This window comes from Manacus candei, unplaced genomic scaffold, assembly GCF_025592945.1.
Source record: "Manacus candei isolate 608988 ecotype Guabito, Panama unplaced genomic scaffold, ASM2559294v1 h1tg000094l, whole genome shotgun sequence".
Taxonomy (NCBI): Eukaryota; Metazoa; Chordata; class Aves; order Passeriformes; family Pipridae; genus Manacus; species Manacus candei.
In genome coordinates this window covers 2,388,094-2,407,277 of record NW_026138142.1, presented here as the reverse complement: position 1 = coordinate 2,407,277, position 19,184 = coordinate 2,388,094, and the positions used below count along the sequence as shown (strand labels likewise).

Sequence of the window (19,184 nt, the reverse complement as noted above, 5' to 3'; positions counted from 1 at the left end):
ACTCAATAAAATGCACTACTTAAAGAAAAATAAGAATTGAAATCTCCATTTATCTTTTAGTGCTCTGAAAAAATATAAAAGAAAACAAGGAAGGAATTTATAAGGTATCACCGAGTATATAATCTTATTTGAAAAGCCAAAAAAACCCAAGTCAGTTTTAATCAGATTTTTCACAGTCACAAATAATGGTCCAAATTTAGAATTGTGCTGAAAAATTATGTTTTCCTGAGCTTTCTAAATCAGCAATCAGGATCTGTTCTCTGTAAAGTAGGTCCAGGAAAAATTAAATACATCTTTCTCATTTTTCAAGCAATTATATTTTTAGCATGATTTTACTTTTACTGTGAAAACAACAGTTATCATGTTAACATGTAAATCAAAAGCATAAAGCCAGTTAGACAACAGGTAAAGTACAGTAATTTGGAGATGTTAATTAATTAAATTCTGCTCTGTTAATTACTCAAAAAACACAATTTTTAAGAAAATAAAAACTGAAAACTCCATTTACCTCTTAGTACTGTGTAAAAATATAAGAGAAAACAAAAATGCATCCTTTTAGAAGGAATGACAGCATATAGTTTGAAAAAGTACAGTGGATCTGGATTTGTTTATCAAATATATCTAAGTGGTTACTTCATACTGAAATTTGGCTCAGTATTGGTAAGACACATTACCTGATTTAGTGATTGGTACTTACTGACTATTGAAAGGACCACAACAAAAAAATCAAATAAGTTCCAGCTGCTTTTGAAGTAATGCTGTCCTAAGGCCAGTATTTTTATGACACATTCCGCTGTAAATACAGCCACAAAAAAATAGTTGATTTTATTAAGAACTTCCTTGGTGCCTTCCTGGTTATTTTCTGCCATCATAACAAACATATTTAGGCAGATGAAAATCATGATGATGATGTCAAATGCTTTGTGCATTACGATATCAAACAGCAATCCCAGGAACACATTCTGTGGAGAGAACAAGAAATGCTTGATGCTACTTCTAGGACTCAGCCTGCATTCAAATATTAATCAGTTATTTGTGCTTAGAAAGAGAACTTGCAATAATATAAATTTAACAATAAGCTACTAGAAGAATTTTGAGGTGATTTCTTTTATTCATTCTCACCTGCAATAATCCAATCTAGTGGCAGAAGCAATGTCATGCAACTTAAGTAACCAAGGTCATGGTAGGAATATCACTTAATATGAACCATTATAAACAGGTTGCACATTTGAATAGATCACAACTAGGATATAAATTTCCCTAATTAATGACCACAAAGTTGTGTTAGATGGAATTAAGGGAGAGAGATAAAAATGTAAATACTACATTGAATGAGGAAGATGATGGGCTCTAAGGCAAAGTTTATTTCCCTGTGCCTGGGCTACTGAGTTCAAATATGGTCACCATCGTTGTATCTTCTGCCATGTTCTACTTAAGATGGTCTCACCGATGGTCTTGGGATGGGTTTTTGAGGTTTCTTGGATCCAAGTTTTTTTAGGGCATTATAGTACTTTTCCTGTTTCTTAGACAAAAATAAATCTTTTCCACCTAAGTAAAGGGAAAGAATATTATTGTTTAGCTGAAGTTTATGCAGTTCCCTAAATACCAGCAACTTTCTGTAAAAAAGAGTAAGTTACAGCTGTCCTGAGTGGGACCTAAGACAGCACAGAGACAAAATGTGTCTTCACTATTTTTCCTTTTCCCCTTCATCTTTGTCCTGGAAAGAGCTGATCTGGGTTTGATCATGGAAGTCTAGTCTAGGCAGTGTTCTCAAGTCAGTTCTCTCAAGTGTGAGAGAAGTTTTAGAAATCTATTTTATATTTTAAAAATTACATATGATTCATCAAGAAGGGAAACACTTTCTATTTTGGGGAAGGTAGAAATAGAAATCTATTGCTGGACAAGCAAGTAAATAGAGGATGATGAGACCCAGTTCTACAGGGGGTTCCTGACAATTAATTTCTTATTCCCATCTACACTCCCTGTATTACTTAGCAATCTCTTTGAACCCAGGATTCAGAAGCCACTCATCAATCATAAAAGCAATGAGTGATCAGTATTTTGTACAACAAACGTGCAACAATGTTCAGTAGGGCATCTGCAATTTCAGTCACTCTGGAAAGACCTCTGAAAATTCCATTTGACTTCACTATATGGAATCACATGGAAAATTCCTGAGAATAAGCAAAGAAATGAAAGATGAAAAAATGACAGAAAAAAATCACACCAAAAAAAATATCAATCACAGCATGTACTAAGAAAAAAGGATTACGTCCCCATAAACTTCCAGTAAATGTTCAGGCTAATGAACTACTTGACTTGTTTCTATCTGTTTGGATTAATGTAACTGGGACTTTGTTAGTAAAGGAAATTCTTAGAGTGAAGTTGGACTGTTGTTCCTCAACCCCCAAATATCCTTTCTCTGTTCAAATGCAGAGAGCAGAAGAATTTCTTGTGGGCTTTATTGCTCTCTCTCTCTACCCAGAGCAGCAATGCTCTGACACTTGGTGTATGAGTCGGGCTATGGAAATAAAAAAGGGTTCCTGTAGAGATTCTGTCTTCCAAATGTGAATCTTGAAATTGTAAACCTCCTGTTGGGGTCTGCTTTTTTTGAATGAGCAAGAGGTTTATTTGTTTTAAGTTGTCCAAGTGGAATAATTTAGTCAGTTTTTCTTTATATTCTGGATACTTTAAGATCTAAATGAATCAGAACAGAACTCGTTTTTGCCTTCTCATTTCTGAAGCTACGCCCTGCTTCCTCCTCCTCCTCTACTTGGAACAAATTAAGGACTTGGAAGGAAAAGAGAGTTTACAGGTAAATTGCTAAAAACCTTGAGGAAAAGAGGACTCCCGTTTAAAATGTTATTACTTTAAATTCATCCAGTTAAACAGTTATTTGAAAATATTAGACATCTACACATCAAACTAGCATTCACTTAATCAAATTGGGATTAAAGGAGACCCTGAGTTAGTTCAACTAGTACTTATCTTTTTCCTTTGTTGGTTAATATTGTTGATAACCACTCCAATAAAAAAGTTCAACAGGAAGAAAGATCCAAAAATAATAAAAACCACAAAGTATATGTACATATATAAGTTTGCTTCAAACTTTGGCTGTTCATCGATCTGTTAAAAAAAATCAAACCAGAAAAATAATATTAGTAAAAATGAGATAATCACAGCTTTACCATTTCCAATTTATAACAAGAGATCTTTTTATTGTCATGAGAGATAAATTATTTCCAGGCATTTACATCTTTACCTGGATGTACAGGTAGAACCACTCTCTTGTTCTATCTTGCTACTGATTGTAAAGATAGTGACAAACAGGGCTATAGAGACAAATCCAGCTTTAGCAAATTTTTAAGTAATAAAGAACCAGTTCCAATCAGAAGGGATCCTGTGAATACCCTGATTAAAAACAACAGCTCAGACTAAACACAATGGTGACCAGCCATCCTCTGGAATGCTGTCCCAGACAACAGGCAATTCTAAAGCCCCAGCTCACTAAGATCAGCCCTACAAGGAACAATCACGTTAATCAGCAACTATTTCACTGCAGTCAAGAGCACAGAGACTGAAGCAGTGAGAAAAAGGTAAATTCAGTTAAACATAGAGAAGTTAAAACACACTGTCCTGGTAAGAGAGTGAGGAACAGCACATGCAAAGGGGGAAGAAATAGTGAGGGTGTCAAATCTAGGGAAGAAAAACTCCTGAAATAACTGCTCTAGCTGCATGCTGTTTCAATGCTCCTGTACGTTTAAAAAGGAAGAAAATTTGCACAGTCCCTCCAAGAGCTTCTGTATTCTGTTTCCAAAAGAGACCTGCACAAAGTTTGCAACATCTTCCCCTCTGCATTCCTGACATAGCAGGCTTCTGTGTGGTGTCACTCTACTTTGACCAGTTTCTTTTGTCTAAGTTCCAGATTTTTGGTACTCCAAGGATTATTGTTTCACTGTGTAGTTTGATGCCTTCAACCACTTGTATTTTTGACTTGATATTGCAAACAAAGATGAAAAGTAATTACATGGACGGAAAAGGGAAGAAGAAAAGGGAAAAGAACTAAATTGTCATTTTAGTGACATACCTCACGTGAATCCACTGCTGCATACATAATATCCATCCAGCCTTTAAAAGTTGCCTGAAAAAAAATGCATTATTATAGGGAAATATATATGGAAGCTAAAAAATATCCCCAATTTCACTGGGATAAACAGAAGCATAGAGTGTCCCATGGTTGGGCTGCTCAACCCATTTCCTTGAAGAAAAAAAACTGAGAATGTTTTTATAGAACTCACCACTTGGAGCAGAGCCAAGTATCCCATCCCAACATTATCAAAGTTTACAGGAGAATTTGTCCATTTTCCACCATAGGACTCACAATCACTTTTGTCATTAATGAGACTGATATCTCCTTCCTGGAGTATGCACTTTGAAAATTTTTTCCCAAACAATTTTACTCCTAGAATGTTAAATAGGAGCCAAACGACAACACAGACAAGCAAAACGCTGAAGACTGAGGGGATAGCTCCCAGGAGTGCATTGACAACAACCTGAACAAAATGAATGAAAATAATAGTGAATTTTATGTTGTCATTTTCAAAAACATCTTCAAATGCAGCCATTACAAAATATTCACACCGACCCCCAATATCTTTACCTTTATCCCTTCAAATCTTGACAAAGCTCGTAGAGGCCTCAATGCTCTAAGAGTCCTGAGAGATTTCAGGCCACTTCCAGAGGAACAAGGTGATACAACTTTGGGGTCAGGATTTAGTGCCCAGGAAACAATTGACAGCTGTGTTCATAGAATTGCAACCGGGATTATTAAACGGTAAACAAAATTTCCCTTGTTTATGTTACCAAACAGTTAGTATCTGAGCATTACAAGATCTTTGACCAGTAAGTCAAATTAAGCAAATACACATTCAAAGTAATTGTAATATAATTTTACTTCATTCTCTTCTAATATATGAAAAAAATTACGTTTCCTTCATTCTGATTTAAAATGCATTTTTTTCCTGTATGGGTTGTGGTTTTTTTTCAAAACCAGTTCACATAATTTTTTTGACTGCTAATATAATAACCAAGTTGATAATTATGGTACTTATATACACTGCCAGATCAGAAAGGATTTTTCAAATAAAATATTCCCATTTGCTCCATCATTATTCTCAGAGGAGTAAACAATAATTCTTTATTATCACTTAAGATAGTGATGTGGAGACAAAAATTATTTTTTAAAAACACATCCGATATTTTAAATTATTCGAAGAGTAAAAATTAAATGAAAGTATTAGAAAAAAATTTCAATAATTAGGGGTTTTTTTGACTGTTCATGATTTGTCTCTTCTCTCCTAGTAGAAATTCTTGTGTCATTGCCCAGCCATTGGATCTTTTCATGCCTTTCCTCTGATTTGGACAGCACTGCTATTAAGATTAGAAAACTGTAATTGCTGAAGTTATGCTACATGTTCTTTACAAATAGCCATAAGAGGTGATATCTAATAAAAGTTTCTTCAGCAACTTCTGATTACTGCTGAAAATTTCCATTTAAATTTGTTCTAAGGTCTCTTTGGATTGCAGGTTTTTCAGCTTTTGGAAACTGCCTTTCACTCATAATCAGAATTTGCATGTCCAGATCCATCCAGGTAGAAAATGTCAAAAATCAAAATGTATGACAAGCTGAATATAATACTTACACATACAATGACAAAGTCAAGCAAACACCAGGAATTTGTGAAGTAACTGTGCAATCCATAAGCTACCCATTTCAGAAGCATCTCCATCAAAAAGATGAAGGTAAATATTTTATCAGCACAATCTAGGATCATTTTCACTGTTGGTCTATTTTGCAGGTGAATATCTTCAAATGCCTGGAATTTCAGAATTCAGATTTAAAACAGGTCAGTAGTTGTATGGAAAATTATTCTTAAATTGCACAAGAATACACAGTTTGTCTGATTACAACCATTTCATACTAAATTATGGACAACCACCACTTAGTTTTATACTTAGAAGTAAAAAACTAAAGCCTGACTTGAACACATTAATCACTGTCTTTCAGACTCTGACCTTCCAAATGAATCGTCTTTAGTCAGCCTGCAGAGCTGTAATACACACATTGAAAAGAATGACAAACTCCTTATCTGGAACTGTTCATTCCTGGAGTTACAAGTTTTTTCACCTAAACCTTGTGTCATGGTTTGAGGAAAATGCTTTATTGATTGCTGCTGTTCACATCAGTGTTTGCTTGTGTTTAATGCATTTTCTGCCTTGCTAAGTAATTTTAAGTTTTTGATATTGCCAATCTATTCCCAATTCCTTTTACATCTTGCATTATTTCCTCACCAAGCCTCTGGAAATGTATTTATTCCTCCTTTCAAGCACTTCTCCCCTACCTTATAGCCCCATCTCCACTTCATTTAGGTATTACAGCAGACCTGATTTGCTCCCCTGCACTTAAGACATGCCTAAAAATCCAGTCTAAAAGGCCATGGAAAAGGTGGAGCAGGAGCATAGACCACTGAAAAAACAAGGAGCAGAGATGCTCCTAGGTATAATCCAATAAAACCTTTGCACTCCTGTTCTGCAGTGTTAGAAAACAGTGATTCTGCTTCTGGACCTAAACGGGTCTTCCAGTTGTGCCAGAATTAGGAGAAATGCCTCCAGAGCAGAGCTGTCCCTGTGCCCATGGGACTGTTCATTTGAGTGTGGGTAAATGAGAACTTCTGGCATTCATGTACATAAACCTATTTGCCATTTCTGACCTTTTTTCTTGAGCAAGTCTGATCATATGTCCTCTTATTCCCTGCTAAACCTTGGCTACCTTGATCTCCATCTACCAGTCAAACCACCTGCTCCTTAGCAGTGATGTTTTTTCATACTTTTAACTACTGTTTTTCTAACTTTTTAAAGTGTCTACCTACTCTTAATTGCTGCTACCTTTAAAAGTTAGAATCTACTTAAGTTCCTAACTACTCTTCCTTTGCTCTGAGCACTGAGTACTCACATTTCTGTGAATTTATTCTGTCATCACCATCTCATTTAATTTCCTTTCAAGGCAAGGACATCGTGATTTACCTTTGTTCTAACTGGTTCAGACAATTCCCTACCAGCATACAACTTTATAAACAAAGAAAACAAAGAAACAATCAAACAAAATGGACAAGTCCCTTTTTGCAAAAGGTCAACACATGTGAAAGTGCTCACTGCAAAACATCTTTGATGTTGTTGATTTGTTATTTTGCACCTGGGTACCAAATAGCTTTGTGTTCAGTTTATTCCTTAATGTGCTGTAGGATCTGACTAACTCGGTTTCCTTCCTTACTTCAGTTTGGTTCCACAGGAATAGAGAGGAGCCCTCACAAGAATCCCAGGGATTTCCCTTGGCGATTTTGCCACGGGAATTCTAAAGCAGACAGTTCAAATCTATAGTTCAGTGAACAACCTGAACTTAGTGTACACAGAGCAGATTTTATTTGGAAAATGCTGACATTTACCCCATAGATCCCTTTCAGACTATTTGGTTATGTTCCTTTTGCACTAAAAACATTTTATTTAACAAATTACGTTCAGCCGAGAGTGAATACGCTTTCAAATCATAGAAGTTCCCTTATTCTTGAGTAGAAATGGATCTGATCAGGGCAGTAATGAAATGTTGTCTCACCTATCAGTTTACAGTCAACTTCACTTTTAGATTCTAATCATAATGTTTGGATGATTTTGAATCTACATTTTTACTGAGCAGTTACCTTACTTTGAGCATTTAGAAGTGTTATTTTATTTAGAAGTGCTAAGTAATTTCAGACTCTGGTTTAGTCTTGTAATTAACACATAAGTGTATGAAGAATTATATTCTTTGAAAAGTCACAATTCCATATATTTAAATCCATATATTTAAATATGGATTTTATATTAATAAATAAATAAAGTGGGGAAAAGCCTTATCACTTTTAAGGGATGCATTTATTACACTGTTATCTCTCCTTGTGGGAAGGAATGTCAGAGTAGAAGAAATCAATCAAATATTATTATTTTCCTTATTGACAACAATCAATGCGAAATTAGAGAAATTAAATGCAATTTACCAGTGCTGCACTGCTCAATACTATCACAAAAATCATAAAATATTCAAACCCACTATGGTTAACAATTCTGTAGCAGGTTTTCCTGAAGTTCCACCACCTTCTGCCTGGAAACTTAGTGATATCCACTACACAACATGGGAAACATTTACCACAATCTGAAAAGAGAAAGAACAGTATATTGGTTCCATGGAAAATGCTGAGACATGGAATCAAAAAAGTATAAGACATCTTAAAGAGAGCTTCTACAGATTAGAGAAAGAATGTGCTGTTTTACCTATGAGGTGATGCTGTGGCTGAAATGATCTAAAGCTAAAGAAAAGACAAAACTCTTTTAATAGAGCAACTCATATATGGGAAAAAGATAGTTGCTTTTGTGCCCTTCTGCAGGAAGGCTTGTGGGCACAAAAAAAAGCACATTTATTTTCTGCATTTCTTCTTTTTGTTTTGAAAAGAGATAGTATGTTACTAGTAGGTTAGTCAATTAATATTTTTACTGATTATTACACTGTTTTGCATTGCAGAGACATTACAACTCCCTGTTCACTGCTTTGCACCAGAAACAGTCTCCATGAATCTGTAAAGGCAGCAGGATTGAAGCATGAGAGTCAATGGAGTCTAAGGAGATGTTCAGATAATCAAAGGCAGATGTCAACACTGGGATGAGCAGGAAAACAGATTCTGCTAATCTGGACATGTTCCAAGTGGATATTTTTTAACACTGTTCGTTTGGTATTAGCACAATAGAGAAAAGATTCCTACTTTCTCCAAAACAGTCCTTAGGCAGGTGTGAGTTTTCAGTGTGGAAAAACATCTCCAGACCAACAACTGCATCCACACTGCTGGCTTCAGAAAAGCTGTGAGCAGCACCACATTTCTGCATGGGAGAAGGAGAAAGAGGAGAATTTATTTGCTTTTCATTACTAAGGTTAAAAAACCAAAAATAAATGAAATTTATCATCCCCCTGCCCTCCTCCCCAAAAGAATTCTGCAGTTTATAAATTACCTTACTGTTGTTGAACTACCAGTGTTATACATTAAGTTACACCATTAACCATGGCTATTGATGAGACACAAACCTCCATGCTATTACTGTCTCTAGAGAGATGTGCCACCTCCACAGCCATTATATTTGCTACTCTTCAGAAAATCCCAGCCTGTCCTGTCATTGCTGAATGAGAGAACAGCTGTGACAATTTGAATCTCTAGCATATTCCACAAGTTGATAAAAGTTAGAATTACCTCTTTTTGCTCTTGCTTTTCATGTGTTACTGTGAAAACATTTATGGTTTCAGGAGTCTTAGAAATCTGACTGAAGCTGCCTGAACTCTGTTGCTGTTCTCTATGCTGTTCTCTAATCTGTCTCCCTGCAGGAAATAATGGAAACCTTTCCAACAGTCATTTTTAAAAGTCAGAATTCTTTTACAGAACATCCACAAAATTTAGAATCACAGAAGGGTTTGGGTTGGAAGGGACCTTAAAGATCAACTAGTTCCAAACCTCCTGTCATGGGCAGAGAATCTTCCACTAGTATGTTTGTCTTTTTACAGATAATTAAATGATATCCATAAAATGCTTGTAATAGAATAGTTTCTTCCTTGATTTCAAATACTGTGCTCTTGAGCTTTTACTGTGGAAATGTATCATTCCCCAAGAAATACATTTAGCTCAGGGATGGATTCCTGCATCCAATTAACCTTTGCAGCTGGACCCCAACAGCCTCATGCTTCCAGTTACAGGCAGAAGACCTAAGTGATCCCAATTAGTTCCCAGTCCTTTTGTCTCCACAAATTCCAAGAAAGACCAGATTCCACTGCAGCAGTTTTTGTCATCAAATGCTTCTGGATAACATCTTTGAAATGGCCACAGATGATTCTAAGGTGATCAGCAATTTTTGCTTCTTTGAGAACTTGTCCAAAGACATGCCATTGACAATGCTTCCTAATATGACCCAAACCACAGCAAATGGCAACTGAGAAGAGACATGGAAGCATCAGAAGAGGCTGCCTTCCAAAATGTGTAAGGCAAAGGAGACAAAAAGAAGGAATGTCTGTCTTCATCAAACTTCATTTATTTGTTGACAGCAATAGATGGAAACAAAACAAACCAAAGCAGAATTATGGCTATCCATGAAGAGAACGGTGAAAAAGTTGATAGTCAAAATGTCTTTGGAAAATGAAGACTAGAAGAATGAAGTAAAATGGCAGAAATGACAGAAGGGATAATATTTACTGTTGAGTCTTTGAGATGGCAATTACAGATGTAAGTTACAGTATTTTTTTTAAATATGAACAGTTCTTACCTGTTTTCTGTGTTCTGTTTCTGTGACTACAGAGTGCTCATCATCACTTTTGTCACTGTAACTCTCTGATTTTGCAATGGGAACACAGGTACTGTGACTGCTGGAAAGATCTTCGTATTTCCTTGATATTGAGGAATTCTCTTCATTATAGTAACACTCTATGTCAAAGCAATTATTGTCTATGTATTTTCTGACATCTGTCATGGCATAATTATTATCCTCTATGTTTTTGCCAGAAATTTCTTCCAAAGTCTTCTTTTTGTCTGTTTTTCTGAGGCTTCCTTTCATTTTTCTGCCACAAGGATCCAGAATTCTGTCTTTCAAAGACTTCAGGACCTGGTGAATCTGTGCAAGGGCAATCTGACATTTAGTCCTTTCTCCAGGTTCCTCTTGTCCTCCTGAGGCATCAATATTCAATGAACTCATCACCAAGGCAATGAACAAGTTGACCACCTTAAAATAGTTAAAGTAAATTAGGGACACTACCGCTAACAGAAAAGACACTTCAGAAACCCTCAGTCTTGCTTTCATCAACATTGCCATGAAATTATTTACTATTATATTGCAACATTGTTATAGTATGATCTGGCCCCTTCTGGAAGGAATGGCAGGAGAAAACAGAAGGACGTGAGGGTTTGGGTATATCAAATATATTTTCACCTGCTCTGATGTCCATAATGTATGAGGAGATAGATATGTTGAAAAAGAGCAAAGATGAGTTTTAATAACACCACCATCCAAAAGGGTCTGGTATAGACCAACAAACCAAGCAGACGAAAAAGATTTTGTCTTCCAGTACATTTACATTCCATCTACTATATGTCACACAAACCAGAACATCTGGGTATGGTAACCTCTTGATAATACAAGTTGATAAGCATTAAAAGCACTGAACAGTTTGGTTATTGGATCCTATCAACACAAAAGATGAAGACATCAGATACCACATTATCAGAAGCACTGCACTTCTATACTGTGGGGAGAGGGAATAATTTGGCATTGCTTCTACCTCTTGTGTGAGAAAGAGAAAGAGAGGGGAAAAGTAAAAAAAAAAAAAATATTGAAGAAAAACATGTCAAGTGACATCCAGAAAAGAGAATAGTGTGAATACTCTTGAAATGATAAAGTTTCCCTCTGCAAAAATCAGTTGCCAGTGTAACTGGATGCATTCAGTAGGGACTGGGAATCAGCTTAAAACTCACCACCAGGTTTCCTATCACCAGGACTAGCATGAAAAAGGTAATACAGATCCCCTGTCCAGCCACTTCCATACATTCCCACATCATTTCAATCCATTCTCCACATAATATTCGGAATATAATCAGGACTGAATGACTGAAATCCTTCATATGCCAGCGTAAATCCTTACTGGTGCTTATTTTATGGAATTTTTCTTCATAATTACTGCCCAGAAGCTGCATTCCTAGTACAGCAAAAATAAATACAGTGATAGCCAAAACCAGAGTGAGGTTACTCAGAGCACCAAATAACTTTAGAATTATTTTCATAAGAGTATTTAAGGCTGGCCAATACTTTGCCAATTTGAAGATCCTGATCTGTAAATAAAACACAAGAGAAAAATAAAGATCAAACACAGCCCAGACAGCACAGCCCACACAAAAACCAGACCCTGCATTTATCATGCTGCCTTTACTGTAGTAACACTGTCATTTTTCCCCAAGAAAAGCTTTTAATTGTTTTGATGCAAAACTGCTGTGCTTAAGCTCTAAGAGTTAATGTTATTGAGAGCAGAGAAGTATCAAAGGAAGGTTTCAAATTGTTTGTGCTAAGTTAGATACGAGAGTGTGCCAGTGTAATAATGTTAATAGCAATACAATTAACAGCTATAGAGTGAAGTAGGTCACGAGTACTTGGAAAAGGTTATGAAATTACTGAGTTTTGGTCAAATGCAATAAGACAAATATTTTTTTATACCTCTCATCAAACAGACTTAAAATAGGATCTGAAAAGCCAGATGGGACCTACTCTATGTACTGCCACGAGTAAAAAGGAGGTATTTGGTCAAATTAGCATTCAGGGCTGTGAAAATCTCTCAGTAATGATAAACAAGGGGAAACAGAATTCAACTGCATTTCTAGGCTTGTGGACTGAAATGCTCAGAAGAATTTTGAAATAATTAGTAAATTTAACATTAAAAATATGCAGTAAGGACATAAATATAAAAGCAATGTTATACACAGACATCTCAGAACTATTCCTCTTTCTCCCTAAAATGGAGGAAAGCACTGAAGAGCCCTCAAGGCCAAGACTAAGCCTTGAGGAAAGCTCTGTTATTTTACAAATCTCAGCTCAAAAGGAAAAGCTGTGAAGGAATCGTTGCTATCCTATAGCACAGGAAAACAATCAGATAATATCTGCTCCTGATTGTAGCTCTGAAATGTAGTTGAGCAGTGCCACTGTACAGACCTAACAGAGAACCAGTGAACTCTCTGCTGGGTCAGATCTCCCTGGGAGCACACTGTGCCAGAGGATTTGTAGTATCCAATATACACAGTATAATAAACATACTTTAAAGTATTCTTTAATATTAATTAATATTTGCTTTAATGAAATGTTCATGTTGGCTTACAATTTACCAACAAAGAGAACTGATTTGACAGATTCATCAGTAAAATAATGACAAGATATTTCACTGTAATCATTCACAAATCTATACAATACACGTACTTTTAAAAAAAGCAAAGAAATCATTACCACTCTGAAAGGTGACAGAATGGTTCCAAAGCTCAGTAGGCCAATCAAAACAACCAAGCTATCAAAAACATTCCACTTGTTCTGAAAATAGTAGTAAGGATCTAGAGCAATGATTTTCAAGATCATTTCTAGTGTAAAAATCAGGGTGAAGACCTGGAAAGACAAAAAAGAAATTCAGAAAAAAGTCACTGAAGAAGTCTGTCTCCTTATGGGACTATTCCAGTATAAATACAGGGTTATAACCCAATATTCACCCTAACATAGACCTCACTTACCTCATCACTTATAGCAATCATTTTTCTGGTTTCTGGCAACATGCCAGGGTGCTCCATAGCCATCAATAAGGTGTTCAAGATAATGCAAACTATGATAAAGAGATCAACAAATGGATCCAAAATCACCAATTTCACCTTCTCTTTGACTGCTCTGCAGAGTGGACAACAATTCCAAACTAGACACTTCAGAGCAAAACGTTTCCACAATGCAGGACATTTCACTTTTGACTCTAGCAGAGAAAGAGGGAAAGTGGCATATGAATAATCCTGTGTGGAATATCACAGTGTGAAGAAAAAGACAGTCAGAGAAAAGATTGGAAAGAAAAATCAATCTCATGTGAGCAGAATGGCATCATTGAAAAGAGTTGTTTCACTCCTACTACACAAAATAGGCTACACTAATCACAGGCTATTGCAGGTCACCATCAACAAATGTCATAATGACAGAAACAGGGGATGTTCCCCACCTCTTCATATGTTTATTATTCTTTCCTGTGAGGTTGGGGAGGTCCTGGCACAGGTTGCCCAGAGAAGCTGTGGATGCCCCATCCCTGGGAGTGTTCAAGGCCAGGTTGGATGGGACTCTGAGCAACCTGGTCTAGTGGAAGGTGTCCCTGACCATGGCAGGGGGTAAGAACAAAATGATCCTTAATGTGCAATCCAACACAAACAGTTCCATGATTCTATGATTACACTATTAAAGGATGATAAAGGATCTGCATTAAGGAGAGAAATCACTTTTTCTGGGACAATGACAACCTGTTTCCTGTGAGTTGAACCTGCCCAGCCACAGGTGTCCATAGCTGAGGACAGGGTTATAAGTGAGGTTGGAGGAGAGCTCAGGAGATCTGTAATGCAGCCCCCTTCTCCAAGCAGGGCCAGCCATCAGGTCAGAGACTGCATAACCTCTTCCTCTGAAAATGGGCAACGTTTCTGCTTACACACACTTTGAAATTCTCTTCTTTCAATCAAGTTGGTCAGGCATGATTTACCCTTGGTAACTGAGTTATAGTCACAGTTATATGAGATATGAGAATCTTTGTTTTCCTGAAGTTTACATTTGCAGCATAATTTCCCCTAGTGGCTTTTAAAATAATGTTGAGTATTTCAGACAGTTTGATCTCTCAGGTCACATTACACAAACCCATAGGAAAAGTTACTTACCTGAAAAGTCTGTAAGAATAGCAGCTGCACTCATTAACCTCTGTCTTCGGTAAGGATCATTAATAGAGTCCACTGACACATCATAGGACAGCAGGATCTGCCTCTTTGGTTAGAAAGACAACAGAAGGTAACATAGCAAGGGAATATGAAAAACTGGCAATACAATATTTATGTCCAGCATGACATAAATATGCCTTTTTAAATACACATTGAAGAGAAGCTTTACTTTGGTGACAATATATAAAACAAAAAATACAACACTGACCTCGTTACTGCTGCTCATCTGTCTTTAACTGGGGATGAGACACTGGGATTTAAAATAGGAATATGCACTAGAGGAATGATCCATTCAAGTCTTTATAAACTGATTAAGTCCTACCAAAATGTTTCTGCTTGATATACTTTTTTCTCTTTGACTTAGCATCTTTAGCCTCTTTTGCAATGAAAGTAGAGAGTACATTGTTTGAAAAGTCCTCAGCTGCAGGAGAGCCACAGGTAATTGCCACATTTCTTGCAGTTTATGTTTATTAGACTAATAAAAGAACTTTATGTCAGAGCATCTCACACTGCATCATGCTCTAGGTTTTCCTTTCTTTTTTTCTTTTTTTTAATGTGAAATCATTTCAATATGAAATAATATGTGCTACTGACAGCCACTTCCAACTTCCCTTTCAAGTCCAAATAGTGCTGTCTCCCCCACATCCCAAAATACAATTTTCAGATTGTTTTAAAAAACAAGCTATTCCAAGGAATGCAAGAAGAAAAAAACAACAGAGGGAAAAAACTTCAAAGAAAGAAAGCTTTTCTGCTCAGTGAATTGTCATATCACATGCAAGTCTGATGAATATATTTTCTATTTCAAATACTTACAAGCTCCTTGTGGCAGTGACCAGGCTGTGAATGAAATATTTGCTCCTCCTTCTCCTGATCACCTAAAATTACGTTTTGACTTAAAATAAGTGTTTCTCTATTACTCTCATTTCCTTTTGAATTTTTCAAGTCACCAGCTGGCACTTCAGACCCAACCTGCAAGGCCTTACTGCTTTCTGCTGCAGCCAACTCCTGTAAAAGAAAAGGCCAAAGGTCTGTCTATTAACACAAGGCAAATGCCAACACATGGACTAGGATAATATTCAATTTAATTTTTACTCATTAAATTCTTATGCTCTCTGAATGCTTTACACTAACAATTTCTAGCTTTCAAATATTAAACTGCTATAAAAAGACAGGAATACAAAATACTATTCACAATATGGAAAGACCAAACAGGGTTACTTGTCAGCTGCTGTAATTCAAGTTTCCTCTTGTCACATTAAATATTGTGTTTTTTCTCTGAATTACAGAATATTATGGTTTATCCTTTTACTTCCCTTTTCTTGCTTTGAAAAGGACCTTGAGTCCAAAGACAACAGAACACTAAGGGCTCAATCTAAATCCTAAGATGTTCAACTTTTCTAAAATACTAATCCTGTCAAAAGGAAACTAGAAGGAAGAAAAGCCTAAGTAAAGCTTGGTAAGCTGGAATGTCAGGCAGGGAAACATTACAGAGCTGCCAACAGCTCTAGAGGAGGAACTTGGTAAAATGGTGATGCCTTACACCTTAATGAGGAAATTGGATACTTGCTAGAGAATATTTGTATGGCCTCTTACAAATCTGACATTTTTGACTGCAAGCAGTAAATCAGAGGTCTCTTTTATAAAAAGCTACAAGATACAATAGGTCTTACCAATAATTTTTAACCCATCCTGCTGCCTTGGCTTAGAGTTTCACTTCTGGTGGATGAGAAGCTCGAGATGACCCAGCAGCGTGGGCCGGCAGCCCAGAAATAACTGTGTCCTGGGCTGCATCACAACAAGCATGGGCAGCAGGTCAAGGGACGTGATTCTCCCTCTCTGCACCCCTCTCCTGAGACCCCACCTGCAGTGCTGTGTCCAGCTCCAGGCCCCCCCCAACATCAGCAGGACATGGACCTGCCCAAGGGCACGGAGATGCTCTGAGGGCTGGAGCACCTCTGCTCTGGAGACAGGCTGAGAGAGTTGGAGTCATTCAGCCTGAAGAAGAGAAGGCTACAGGGAGACCTTAGAGCCCCTTCCAGTGCCTAAAGGGGCTCAGAGAGCTGGAGAGGGACTTTTTACAAGAGCAGGTAGTGACATGACAAGGGCTAATGGTTTTAAAGGGAAAGAAGAGAGATTTACATTAGATGTTATGAATAAATTCTTTCCTGGCAGGGTGGTGAGGCACTGGCATAAGGTGCCCTGAAAAACTCTGGATGCCCCATCCCTGGAAGTGTTCAAGGCCAAGTTAGATGGGCTTTGGAGCAATCTGGTCTAGTGGAAGGTGTTCCAGCTCATTCTGAACTGGAGGATCTTGAAGGTCCCTTGCGATCCAAACCATTCTGTGATTCCATGACTCAGTGATTATCAGAAATAAAAACAGGTGATCCCTGGTCCCTTTCAGACCAAGGTATGAATGACTGGAACAATACTATGCCAAGAGGAAACACTGTGGAAATCTGATGTGTGTCTATTAACTCTTCAAAACAACAGCAAAGAAACTAATGCAGTCTCGATATCAACATGGAACTTAATGTGGAACAAACAGCATTATCCTGGTTAAAGACTATTCCTGCTCTTGTCAACTGATAGACCTCCTGCATCCCATCACTCAGAAAGAGGCCTGACAACCTTTAAAATGCTGAGCACTGTGGCTCTTGGAAGGCTTTTTAATCAGGCCTGAACTCTGTCAGCACTGAAACTTCCAACTTCTGGGAACTGCATAAATGACAATTTTTCTCATGGATGTAAATGTATTCACTCATATTTCCTTCATGAGACTACACAGTAATAGGAAGAAGGAATACCCAGAGAAAGGAATTTCTGTCCACAGCAATAATGGTAGCGTACAAGAATGGGGAAAACCATGGAGTGCAGCACCTATGCAATACCATAAAAGCTACAAACTTGCCAGCAAGCCATTCCTATACAATGTCAGGTCTGCAAATCCTAAAATTCAATGATGGTTTTTTGTATCACAGAAATGTTTATATATTCAAATACATATATATTATGTATATATAATATATATACACTATATAAATCCATGTGGATTTATAGAGACACAAAGAGAAATGAAATGTAAGAAAGTATTGTAAGAAGCACATGTTTAATTCAAAACATCATTTCCCTAATTCACATACAGAAGAAAACAGAAGGAACCACTTATTATATGTAATAATTTACAAACCTGTTCTTTCTTTATAATGTCTTGGGCATCCTGAAGTAGTTTTTTCTTGACCTCTCTTTCAGCTCTGTTTTGCTCTTCATATGCCGTAGTTACCACAGCCATGATCAGATTGAAGAGATAAAATGAGCAGAGAAGGATGAATACCACAAAAAAAAAAAAGCAGGTCACTCCAGATGTACGGATAGTCTGTGAGGAAAAGGTAAAAATTGTGATATATTCTTAACAAACTATTATTTACAATACAATTTCAAACTAACTTTAAAAAATTTCTTTTCCTATGCAATACAAAGGGTTAACATACTGCATAACTATTTTTATTAAACAACTATTTTTATTAAATTATTAAGATCAGCCTCTGGTCCAAGTTATACACGAGGTCTAGAAATACACCCAGTCAAGAGTTCCCTCAGCCTTGAAGAAAATGGATTTCAGCTCTTAAAATCCTCTTTATGTTCACACCATGTTTTCTTTCTAGCATAACACCTCAAATATTCATAACAATACCTTAAACTGCACAGAAGAATTAATATGACCCATTCTTAAAATTAAATTCAATTAAATATCTCCCAGCAAATCGGGTAAATGAACATCAAAGGTTAAGTTATGAGAAGACAACTTCACCAGTGAAGAGCTATAGAGGTGACTACAGAAGAAATTAATGAAACTCAGAAATAAAGATGGGATTATCTAAACAACCATGAAAGATGTTATAATTACAGAATCAAGAGTCAATATTGAGAGTGATTATCTTACTCTTACATTTGCTTAAATGGCAGCAGAGGAGATGGCTCAAAATTAAGCTCTGAGACATTTAAATGACAAAAATAAGTTATATCTATTCTAAAAAAGAAGTCTTAAAAAAGGTTGATGGAAAAAAAAGTTAAAGTGGACAAGGCAGAGGATAATTCTTGTCTAGCAAAGGCATTGCATAGACATAAGGGATCCAGAAAGTTGTCTGCATGCATTTTTATAGCATTTCTGAAAAAAAACCCACCAGAATTCAAAAGTTACATTCAACTCTGTGAATCAAAACATTAAGCCTCCAAATTTTTAAAATCAGTTGTCAAAAATGATCTGAAACTAAAGTGTTGAGCCAAAAGGTTTGGTGAGGAGTCAGGACTTAAAAGGAAGAGGAACAGAGAAGGCAACAAGTCCTCACGCTCCCTGCAGCAGCAGTGAGCTCACTGGTTGGATCTGCTGTATATCCCAATCCTTGGGTGGTTCCATACTCATATTTCACTCTTAACCACTGACCCCAGCGTGTTCTCCTACAGAACTGTGGGCATTCCCAACAGGATTGCTCCCATTCCATGTCCCTTGCAGAAGGTGTTACAACTTAGTCACTTGAACCTACTCCCTTAATATTTACATGGATTTTGAAGGAAATGTGCTGTCAG

The 19,184-nt window shown here is 36.8% G+C and overlaps 2 protein-coding genes across 2 annotated transcripts in view; one reads left to right on the top strand and one right to left on the bottom strand.

The window, feature by feature from the left end:
- Positions 1 to 19,184, top strand: part of LOC127461029 (sodium channel protein type 5 subunit alpha-like) — a 114,118-nt gene that overhangs the window by 40,862 nt on the left and 54,072 nt on the right. The window lies entirely within an intron of this gene.
- LOC127461040 (sodium channel protein type 5 subunit alpha-like) overlaps positions 1 to 19,184 on the bottom strand; it is a 30,833-nt gene that overhangs the window by 3,337 nt on the left and 8,312 nt on the right. The window contains 17 exon segments of the mRNA XM_051768282.1: positions 698 to 962; positions 1,448 to 1,548; positions 2,985 to 3,126; positions 4,088 to 4,141; positions 4,299 to 4,553; positions 4,661 to 4,758; positions 5,108 to 5,116; positions 5,687 to 5,876; positions 8,091 to 8,245; positions 8,850 to 8,946; positions 10,375 to 10,842; positions 11,592 to 11,945; positions 13,105 to 13,257; positions 13,380 to 13,609; positions 14,544 to 14,646; positions 15,414 to 15,605; positions 17,788 to 17,973. Of these exon segments, the coding sequence (XP_051624242.1) occupies positions 698 to 962; positions 1,448 to 1,548; positions 2,985 to 3,126; positions 4,088 to 4,141; positions 4,299 to 4,553; positions 4,661 to 4,758; positions 5,108 to 5,116; positions 5,687 to 5,876; positions 8,091 to 8,245; positions 8,850 to 8,946; positions 10,375 to 10,842; positions 11,592 to 11,945; positions 13,105 to 13,257; positions 13,380 to 13,609; positions 14,544 to 14,646; positions 15,414 to 15,605; positions 17,788 to 17,973 (3,052 nt within the window).